The sequence below is a fragment of the Anarrhichthys ocellatus genome, unplaced genomic scaffold (genome assembly GCF_004355925.1).
Source record: "Anarrhichthys ocellatus isolate YVR2014 unplaced genomic scaffold, GSC_Weel_1.0 scaffold30, whole genome shotgun sequence".
Classification (NCBI taxonomy): Eukaryota; Metazoa; Chordata; class Actinopteri; order Perciformes; family Anarhichadidae; genus Anarrhichthys; species Anarrhichthys ocellatus.
In genome coordinates, this window is record NW_022280060.1 from 3,182,217 (window position 1) to 3,193,401 (window position 11,185).

The following is an 11,185-nucleotide window of genomic DNA, read 5'->3' on the forward strand; positions in this document are numbered from 1 at the left end:
CCCCCCCCCCCCCCGGCTGTGTCCCGGAGAAACGAGAGGAGGGAACACAGAAACCGCCGGAATCGAGATCAGGCAGAGCCCTTCCTTGCAGCGGTGCCCCTTCTTTTGAAAGGCGAGCCTGCTGTGGATAGAGGTGACGTGAGGCCCCAGCAGACAGTTATTACCGTCCCCTGAAGCCCTGGCCATGTGTGTTCTTTCTGCTCTTCCTGTACACGCCACCAGTGTGGTGATATACTTCTCAAACATAGCTGTGTGTTTGAAATGGTGATCACCCTAAGACTCCCGTTTGTCACATTATAAATTCAGCTTTGTATCCGTTCTCCCCTCTCCTCAACGTTCTGCTCCTGAGTTTCGTTAATGAGGCCGGGGCCTGCTGGGTACGGTCCTGATGATCGTGTGTGTGTGTGTGTGTGTGAGTGAGTGAGTGAGTGAGTATGGAATTTGCCCGACACAGGGACTTTTTTTTTTTTTTCCGCTCAGCGTGAGCTCGGCCTGGCTGTATGAGGATAAGGTCTGTGGAGAAGGCGAGTCGGTGCTCGGGGAGAACGGAATGATTTGTTCTGTTCAGGGTCTTTGCATTGACCTGGTTTACTTCGCCTTGCTGTCCTTTTCCACACGGCGGGCGCGTTCCCCGTCGTTCCTGTTCTCCCTTCAAGGCTGCTTTTAAGCTCACAATCCGAACAAGATATATATATATATATATAAAGTTTATCTGCTGTCCCGTAGTCTCGGTAACCAGCCCTTCATGAGTCCTTTTTTGCGTGCTCGGCAGGAAATTGGCTGCACTGCAAATGAGCTGTTCAGGGTTACTCACCTTTTGACTGCGGATGCTGTTAATTCTGTGCTCAATCCAATTATGAGGCATGACATGCAAGTCAGCTGTAGCATTTTGCAGCAAGTGTACTGAGGCGAGCACTTTGCGATGGGCAGAGATCTTCTTTGAGTTGCTGTATCCGAAGCAAAAAGAAGTCCTGACCAGTAATGGAGACACAGCGAGAGCAGCTGTCGTACAGTAAAGGCTCATGTGTGAGTATATGATACGGGTGGGAATAGATATATTCAATACATGACGATGGAAACTAAAGAGGAAGCTGATGTCGGCCCTCTAAGACCCTGCTGAATCGTCCTCTTCCTCGTGTTTCTTCTCTGCTCGCTGACCGAGCGCCATCACACATCTCCACCCTCCTTCCATCAATCTGAGGTTTGGTGTCACTTTGGTGGGCAGGTCAAGAGTTTCAGGCCATCTTCTGGTCAGTGAACTCCACGTTACTGGTGGTTAAATGGTCCTTAATACGGCCTGTAACGCACCCATCACCTGGACAGACCTTCAGGACAAACTGCTCTGCAACTACAACAACTTAATTGTTGGATGCTACTAAAACCTCACACACGCACACCTTTCCCTTCTTAGCCATCTGACTGTGTCAAGTTGTATGCTGGTAGTATCATTGAGCTTTGAATGGCCTGTGTTTGTGGCATTGTGTTGAAAGGAATATGGTTTGAAAGCCTCCTGGTAAGCTGCATTGTGAAATCATGCTCTTACCTTCTTAAATCAATGCTTATCCTTAATGCATATCCCCAGCTTCCTGCTTTACTTGTAGCTTGCATTCAAACTCACAGGATTGTGATGAATGAAGCTAGTTAATGGTGTCGGTGCAAAGGCCTCAAAGCAGAAGGCTACAAAGTGGGATCTATTTTTTATTTTGTTTTATTCAAATATGCACGGGCATAAAGATCCCGTGTGATGAAAGCAGCGATGTGGAGTAGTTGGTACCCGACATTTCCCCGTGTGTCGACCAAGAGTTGTCTTGCTCTGGTTTACGGTTGTGCCTTTTTTGTTTCCAGGGCGTCATAAAAAGGGTTGTGATGAAACTGGATGGATAAGACGGTTCTTTACCAAAGACATTTTGGTGGTGTGAATTAGGATTGTTTTTAAAAATCCATAACGATGCAAGAGAACTAAAACCATCTGGGGGCTTTCATAATCAGATGTCATGTTGCTGAAGAGCTCGTCATAAGCTCACCGGAAGACAAACGGGCATAAACCACTTTTCCCACTGGGAGTGTTGGCACATTGTTACGGAGGCAGGGAGGTTTCCCAGATATATAAAAATAATCTTTATCTTTGCCTACGTCTCAGTCAGTGGACTTGACAGTTATAATCTTGATGCTGATATTGTTTTGGAAGACAAACCCAGCTCCCACTGTTCCCTGGCCCTCGTCTTCCTCCTCACCCTGGTTGTTGTTGTGTTGCCCTGTTGCCAGCCAGTAATATGTACAATGTTTGCTTGAACCCTGCACTCTGACGTGGTCGCCAGCTTTCTGACGGGGTCACTCCGACCCGGGGATTTTGTTATTTTCCCCTACACGTGGCATTCTCTCAGGACTGTGTCAGTGTTTCCCTCTCCACTCCTGAACTGCAGCTCTATCGGACAGACTCCGTGACCGTTAACCGGTCAAACGTCTAGCGTTTTGGTCACAGCGTTGATGAGTTACTGCTCCATCCAGCGCTGGCTTAAAAGCTATATTGCATGCAAAGAGGGATAAGACCTTAATGTTAAGCACACATATTGTATAGAGCACAACCCCCTTTATTTCCAAGTGGAATCCCCCCCCCCCCCCCCCCCCCCCACTACCTCCCACTTGTCTGCTCACTGTGGTGCAGACCAGCTGACCATGCCGAATCAGCAAATGTGAACAAGTGTGTGTGCATATGACAGCGGGGTTAAGCAGAAGGTTTCATGCTGTGAGTGACGTGTGTGTAATCAGTATCTGTGTGTCTACCCCCCTCTGCCACCCATGGCACGCCTTATGGAACGGGAGGCGGGGTCCTCCACACATAGGAGCATTTATACAGTATGTGTGTGTGGGGGGGGGTTATAGCAGAACACGGGTGTGAGTAGTGGATTGTGTTGGGTTGCAGTGACAGCTGGAGAGGACAAACCCCCACAATGTCTTTTATACAAGCAGCCCCTCCCCTCACCCATCGGTGTCTCGAAGCTCCACACAGTCGGCAGCTGAATGCACTGCCTCCCTCCCTCCCTCCCTCCATGCAATATTACATTACACTGTCATTAGCTCGTCCATACGCGCCACAGTTTGCCAAGACTTGTACAGCTACTATTTATAGGTTTTTTTTGTTTGTTTTTTTTGTTTGTTTTTTTCTTTCAATCACTGCTGATGCTGATCAGCGCGATTGTGGAGATCTTCATTCAGCACCTGCTTGTTGACACCAGTGCTGCAAGCGTCAGTCTTTGTGAATGACAACGTACAGAATCGAGCACTCTCTTACTCCCCAGTGTGTGTGTGTGTGTGTGTGTGTGTGTGTGTGTGCGTGCCTGATGCCTCTGCAGCATTGTACAGACTTGCATTCTTGATTCACTTTACCCTGGCAGACTATGTCCACAAGCAGAGTAGTTTTTAGCATGTCGAATGGGTGGATACAATACACACTGTATGTTTTCTTTAAGTAAACAGCATCACTAGTCCCTATAAAGTGATATGCAGCGGATTACATGTGGCTGAAGGAGTCACCCTTTACTTTCCCGGGTACATTTGAGACGGTCTGGCTCTTTTGACCGACTGGGTGGAAATGTTTCTCCCAAACTGCAACAGTGTGGAGGGAAGTAGTCATGAGTCATGACTTGTCTGTTGGTGAGGGAGAAATGCAAATGAACTGCCTGCCTCTCACGCAGCTAATATGTGTCTTCTCTCGCCCTCAGGCTCGGATCAAGTTCCCCGTCGACTACCCGTACTCTCCACCGGCTTTCCGCTTCCTCACCAAAATGTGGCACCCCAACATTTATGAGGTAATTGTGACCAGTATAAGTCCTTGGACAAAACATACTGGAGCTGCTCATATCTTTTATTAATACACAGGTGAGATAGTGTCATATATGTAGGGTATGTGTGAGTATATGATAACACTAGATCCTGGTTCAACTCTTATGTTTTAGAAGGATTTCTAAAGCAATCCCAGTGGAGTCTTTTAACTGTATCTGAGTTGTAATAAGTAAACTGTTGGTTGTGTCCCTAGAACGGGGATGTATGCATCTCTATCCTGCACCCACCAGTGGACGACCCACAGAGCGGGGAGTTGCCTTCAGAGAGGTGGAACCCCACACAGAACGTCAGGTACACGACGCAATGCTCTCAGTTCTGTCCTGGTTCTTCTTAAAGAACAACACGCACACAACAATAAGCAGTCAGCTGTTTGTCTAGTGGCTTACAGCTGGCTCTTTAAATATTGTTATTTGAATCATCTGCCCAACACGCTCCCCATTCCAGTCATCTGCCTTTTAGTCAAAATGTCAAATATAGATTTTTTTTTTTTTTGATAAGATTGGCATCAAAATGTTTGTTTAAACACTTTGTGGCGTTGATTTCCAGTAGCTTTGCACCTTAATGCGATGTCTCATCACTAGCCTCCTTCTACTGTCCACACTTCCTTCATCGTCTCATTGTCCACCAATCAACACAGACTAAAGGCTTCACAAGTCATGCAACTGTTTATGCAGCTTGTCGTAAGTCAGCGTCACCAGACTGACCTCCAGCTAGGTTTTTAGATTGCTTTCTTATCTAGCGAGCAGGATTTAGATGTTATCCTGTTGGGGGTGTTTTTTTCACGACTTTATGTAGTTTTCTTCTTTTTTTTGGCTATTATTGTACGCTAGTTTTTCACCCCATTTGTTATATATCTCTAGATTATGTAGCATCTAGGAGCAGCGCTGCTATTATCAGCTAATAGATCATTAGTGAGTAATCTGTAACTATTGGACTTAATTTAAACGTTTGTTTGAGATGTATAAACGTCCAAACGTGATGTATAATTCACCAACAACAAAATCAGTCCCACAATCTGCCTCATGGAAACAGGAGAGCTGCTAGGAGATCACAAGTACGAGTTGATTCACCTGAGTCAAAGTGAACTTTAAGTGATGTATTTCTGTCAGTACATTTAATGAACAGCTCTTGGAGCCAAATTCCACAGACGACAGCAGAGACAAATGGATGTTCTAGGGTTCATCTCTCCCCCCCCCCCCCTTCTGTTCTCTCTGTGTCCTTTCTTTTATTTATTTATTTCCCTGTACGACTCTTTGCCCAGTATTCTCAATGTCTCTTGTCTCGTCTTACCCCGTCCTCTTCCTGTATTTTAATCTCTCTCCACTCTTGGACGTCTCTCTCAGGACCATTCTGCTCAGCGTGATCTCTTTGCTGAACGAGCCCAACACTTTCTCCCCGGCCAACGTGGACGCGTCCGTCATGTACCGCAAGTGGAGGGACAGCAAGGGCAAGGACAGAGAATACATCGAGATCATCAGGTACCGAGAGGAAGAAGGAAAACTGCACACACGGCACTCTTCACACGTAGCAGGTACACAAAGTACCAGCGCTGACGCTCAGCGTGGCCTCATCTGTTTTTTCCTCTCTCGTCTTTCCTCGCAGGAAGCAGGTGGTGGCGACCAAAGCGGAGGCAGAGCGGGACGGTGTCAAGGTTCCCATCACGTTGGACGAGTACTGCGTCCGCACCCAAGTCCCGCCCACAGACGACGGATCCAACCTCTTATACGACGACTACTACGACGACGAGGAGCTGGACGACGACGACGATGACGACGAGGACAACGAGGACTGTTGCTACGATGACGACGACTCGGGCACCGAGGCCTCCTGACCTTTCCTCCCCACGACGTCACCTTGTCCCAGATACCCCCCCCCCGCCACACACGCCTCCCTCTCTTGTCATGGACTGAACTTTAATTCCCTGCCCCCCCCTCTTCCTCCTTAATAAACCCCTCATCATCCTCACTTATCACAGGCCCCCCCCTGTCCACCTTCTGTCACATGTGCAAAGTATGCACACTAAAACCTGATGCAGCGAAGAAAAGAAAGCTACAGTTTTGTTTCTTACATGTTTCTCTCTCTCTTTTTTTTTTTTTAATTGGTTGTCTGAGTAGAGGATACACGCGCGCGCACACACACACAGCAACACGACAATAATAGTACTTTCTTATCTGCTTCTGTTTGTCTGCACTGATATCTGGTTTAATTTTCTCAAAAAGCATTTTTAGCTCCGAGACCTGTTCCTCCCTCCGGCTGTGAGTGGAACAAAACCCGTCTGGTGGCCACGTTTCTCGTAGAAAATTTGGCCACGTAATAGTCACGCCCTTTTTCTTGACATCAACAGCGGGGTGGATTGTAACGTCAGATCAGATCAGAGTACAACAAGCGGGGAGCAAAGGAAGCAAATTCAGAAAAAGAAAGACTCACGGTATGAGTTTTTAAAAGCTGAGTCACTTCTGCCTCTGAGCCATGTGTTGTGACCTCTCCGGTTTCGCGGGGCGTTCGGAGCCCTGCCCCGCTTCACCTCGGACACTTTAGAGCCTCAGGGCTTGTGCTGCTCCAAAACAGGGGAGTTATCCATTTCAAGAAAGAAAAGCTGTTGACACTCCCTTGTGCCTTCCCTCACTCCCTGATAACACAGAGCTGAATGACTTGTGGGACAGACCGTATACGCACAAACGAAAGGCAGCGGAGGGGAGATATTCAAGCTCACAAGGTTTCAGGTGTGGGGATACCACACAAACATCCTGATGGAACAAACTTATTCATAGCAGCACCTGTCAGATTTGTCCAGGGTGTGAGTTGAGAAAGGTGTAAAAAAAAAAAAAATCCCAACAGCTGAACTAAAGACTGGAATGTAGATCCCACATACGTCCTCTTGACTGCCACGCAGCCTTCATCATACAAGCACGCGCTACTAGTGGCCTGGATGCATTAAGAAAACAGCTGGCTGAGCCTGCTGCTGCTCATGAAATCCAATGTACTGTATTTTTAAACAAAAAGTATGCAGTCAGTGCTTGAACCTACTTAATATGCAGTGCTTTAAACGTGGCAGTGAAGCTGAGCCTTTCAACAGTCTGACCTGAACTCCAGCGTGAGTTTTACAACCTGTGAGGGCTTTGGACAGACTTTGGAAGGACTATGTCCCTTTTGTCAGAGTTGGGACATGTGTATTTGTGTCAGTGGTTTGTTATTCCAACTCCAGGGAGGCACAAGTCTCCAGGGTGGAAGAGACGAGAGCGAGGTTGCACACCAGCCTTCGTCAGAGCTCGCTCCCTAGTGGCGGCTCTCTGTACTGGCACACCCCCCCCCCCCCTCCCTTCTGAAACTGCAGCCATCTTGACTCACCTGAATCAATGAACCCTGTTACCTCAGATGAGATCGGGTAGCAGTGTGAGAGGGTTTCAGGATAATATGCAGACTGACGGGGGTTTTTGTTTTCAGTCTCCACTGTCAGAAGCTCCGGGGTTTCTTCTCTCCTGACTGCCAGCCGTGCTGAAAGACACGTTAACACCACCCAACAGTATTTACGATGGAATTCCCAACATCCCTGTGTGTGTGTGTGTGTGTGTTGTTTTTTTTAAGATGTGCTGAGAAGAAGCAGAGTTGGAAAAGGAGTGGGGATAGGGTTGATCTTTGAGCATGAACAGGAGAACGTGGTTCTTCACTAGCATGCTGTTATGACGCGTTTGTGGTTTTAGAGCCGCTATAACGGCCGGGGTTGTGTCCACAGACAAAGGTCCTCTACTCAATTTTATCTAAAACTGTTGCATTGTGAATGGGCTGAGGGTTGGTCCATTTTTTTTCGGGGGGGGGGCTTCTTTTACTGTTTTGATGTAATCTTTAATTTCCAAATTGTGGTGTGAGATGCAATGATTTCTATCTTGTATGTATTAAGTGCTATGAAAATTGACCTGATTGTTTAAAAACGCAGGCTTGTTCATGGAAGAGTGACTAAATGTACCAACTTTATTATACACAAATATCATAATGGCAGAAAAGTTGTGCAGAACCACCACACAGTAATCTTTCCAGCCTTTTATCGAGCCCTAGATGCTCAGAAATGAGTTCTCAATAATTGAATATTATCACTGAATATTATAATTATTATTATTATTATTATTATTATTATTATTATATTATTAATAATATTGAATGACCCCCTGCCCCCCCTCTGTCTGTTTTTTTTTTTTGACATTTTCGGGTGAATGGGATTTAATTTTTGTCAAACTACTGTTTTTATCGTCTCCTCCCCACTCGTCCCCCAGTTCTCTGAGCTGATTGGTGATTGCATCACTGCGGGGGAAAACAACCCCAACAGTTGATTACAAAAAAAAAAACGACAAGAACCTCAGGAAACGATAACATCTCCCAACAAACAAACAAATCCTTTTCCAACTGAGTGAACTTTACCCCGCGGAGTCTCACTTATGGGCTTCAACGGACTGTTTACAATCTCTACCTTGATATGCACATGTGGATATTTGACGATCACTTGATGTTAATTGTTTTGTTTTTTCTTGTTTGTATTTTTCTTTTTTTCTTATGGTTTGTAAATCTATTTAAAATCTGAAATAAAGATCTTTATTAGATATTGACTTTTTTTTGTTGTTTTTTTAATGTGGGTTAAATAATAGAGTTTTAAAGGCATTGTTCTCTCATAGACACTGAAATGGAGTTGAGTGAATGAAACGGGGCTAGAGAGGGTGGTGGTGGCTTTAAGGGATTTCCTGATGCTTTCCATGTTGTCGTCCATTGCAAGTGGAATTTTAGGAAATTACTTTTCGAAATAGACATTGTTTCTTTTTCCTTGTCTCCTGTTCCCTTTTAGCTCTAGAAAATGTGAAGACTCTGAAGACGAGGTAAGGTATTTCTGTATGTTCTGTGAGATCAGTCCATTTTGGCTTTACTAGTTCATGTAGCGCTGCTTTGCATTAAGTAAATGCAAATCATCTCTGTGCCTCACTGTGTGATTATGGTAAATGTTTTATCTGCTTAACATCAACATGTTGGCATTGTCCCTTTGCGCATGTTAGCATCAAAGGTAGTGCTGTGCTTGTAGCCTCATATAGCTGCTAGCATGAATGCTGCTCATCTATGATGCACTACATGCAACTATAGACACACGTCAGATCAGCAGTGAGTGCGCTGAAATACGAACAAGTCACAATAGTGATAAGCCCGTCTCTCTGTGGTCTGATAGTCTGTCATCTTTTTATGTCATGCTGACCTCAAGCCGTTTATAGTCGTGTGTCTCTACAAACAGACACCAAATGCATTATGGGTCTGCTGAACCAACAATTTCACTTTAGTGGCCTCCATTGACAAATACCGAAAAGGAACAATTAAGTGTTTGGGAACAAAGCTTAAGTCTTATTGTAACACAGGAGTATTATTACCAAATACTACAAATTAAAGTAATCTGACTTGGTCCTGGGTTAAAGGAGTCTAATAGTACTGTTTTTATGTTATTGATTGATCACATTATGGAGGAGGTTGTATTGCAAGTGTGTATATATAGCAGTTACCTGAAACAGTAAATATGCAATGAGCAAAGAAATGGACAATTAAAACTTTAAAATGTATCACTATCTAATGCAGTGGTTCTCAGATGTACTCATGTATCCCTTTATCCCAATGTATGTTTCAAATGTCTACCATTGTATAAAAGTGGATAGCTATCATTTTTTCATACTGTAAATATTTAGGTTGGTTTGGTCAGCCATCATCATACTACTACGACTACTGGTAGTCGTAGTAGTACGCTATTCAGCTATTTATTTCAACCATGTATTCCTTACTTATAGCTTTAAGTAGAACGGTCCCCTAGTCCGCATGTCTTAGCAAGTTACTGAACACCAAATTGCTCCCCAAGACTGTGCTGTCGGTGGGTGAGTATGTGTGTGAATGTGCATTAGTTTATATCCTGATGAGCAGGTGGCACCCTGAGGGCTGATGCTGCCGTGTGTGTGTGTGTGTGTGTGTGTGTGTGTGTGTGTGTGAGAGAGAATGTTGAATGAGTGGTTGGAAGACTAGGAATTCACTATATAAATGCAAGTCCATTTACCCCACATTTACCATTAATTACTACCATATATTCATTACATTTAACTATGTATTTCTACATTTGACCATTCATTCTTTCCTTTTAGCTACCTGTTTTAACTTCTGTGCTCGCTGGCCAACTACTTTTCACACACTCTGACTTTTTAATCAAATGTCATTTTTTATTTATATTTTTAATGAGCTGAATTACTCTAAAGTCCACGTACCCCCTGGCAACTTTAGAAGTATCCCCTGGGGTGCAGGTACCCCTGCTTGTTTTTTTTTGTAGAGAATTATATCAGTGACATGTCACATATAGGGAAAATGCTTTCATCCAACAAACTTAAACTTCTGTCTGACGTATTCTCCTGTCTTGTGCGTGCAGCTTTATTGGAGACGGAAAGGAGTGTTTTGTTTCACTTGCAAATAGTCCAACTTATTGGGCAAAGTTGTTATTTTTCAAGAAATTAATAAATGTTCCTGCCGCTGTTTCTTTTCTTACTGACGCTTATAGAAATGAATTTGATGCTGCAAGAAAAACTGAGGTAAGACTTTAAATAACTGCACAAACAATACGGTACAATAACCTTTTCTTATTTGAAATAAAATAGCTCATATTTACTGCTACTGTGTATGTTTTTACGCAGCTCTAATCCTTTATTGTGTGAATTACAGCTCCTTGTGGTGTACATAATCATTCTGTGACTACGTCATGCCTTTAGGGGGCAGCAACAGCTTGCTTCTTGTTCGTCTGTGTTCTGTAAAAAGCCTGAGTGACCACAAGGATCATTGATTTAAGAGACAAAACAGTCTCTCACGTGAGTGTAATTTATAGGTTTTTTTTCAATAGCAGTCTATTAAAGTGTGTGTTTCTCTTGTTTTCTCAGCTTGAACGTCTGTGATTCTGCAATCATTGCCACAAGCTGAAGCCCACAATGTTTCCCTGCCTTTGTTCTCCAGTAGGGAGCGCTGCCATCCCCTTACATATATAGACATTAGAGAGTAACATCAGCCATATGTTATGTCTTCACTTACTCACATCTTGTCCTTTCCACTTGTCCCATCACCCACTGTGACTCTATATAGATAGACAGTATAACTCGCATCAAAGTGTCCTGATAAGCTACTCCTGAGTTATATGGTTTATTACTGAATGTCTTCTTGGTAAACTTGACCCACCATTGGCTGTGATCTAGAAAATAACAATAATGAATTTTTGAAACGCCATTTTACCTGACAAATATGTAGATCAATAAAGGCTACAGCTGGTGTTTCAGGCCAGCCAGGTCATTCTCCC

The 11,185-nt window shown here is 44.3% G+C and overlaps 1 protein-coding gene across 1 annotated transcript in view; it reads left to right on the plus strand.

Annotated features, from left to right (window-relative positions):
* The window catches only part of cdc34a (cell division cycle 34 homolog (S. cerevisiae) a), an 11,029-nt gene extending 4,357 nt beyond the window's left edge, over nt 1-6,672 (plus strand). The window contains exons 2-5 of the mRNA XM_031864128.1: nt 3,723-3,809; nt 4,037-4,134; nt 5,187-5,321; nt 5,446-6,672. Of these exons, the coding sequence (XP_031719988.1) occupies nt 3,723-3,809; nt 4,037-4,134; nt 5,187-5,321; nt 5,446-5,674 (549 nt within the window). The 3' untranslated portion in view covers nt 5,675-6,672. The remainder of the gene's footprint in view (nt 1-3,722; nt 3,810-4,036; nt 4,135-5,186; nt 5,322-5,445) is intronic.
* The last annotated feature ends 4,513 nt before the right edge of the window (nt 6,673-11,185 follow it).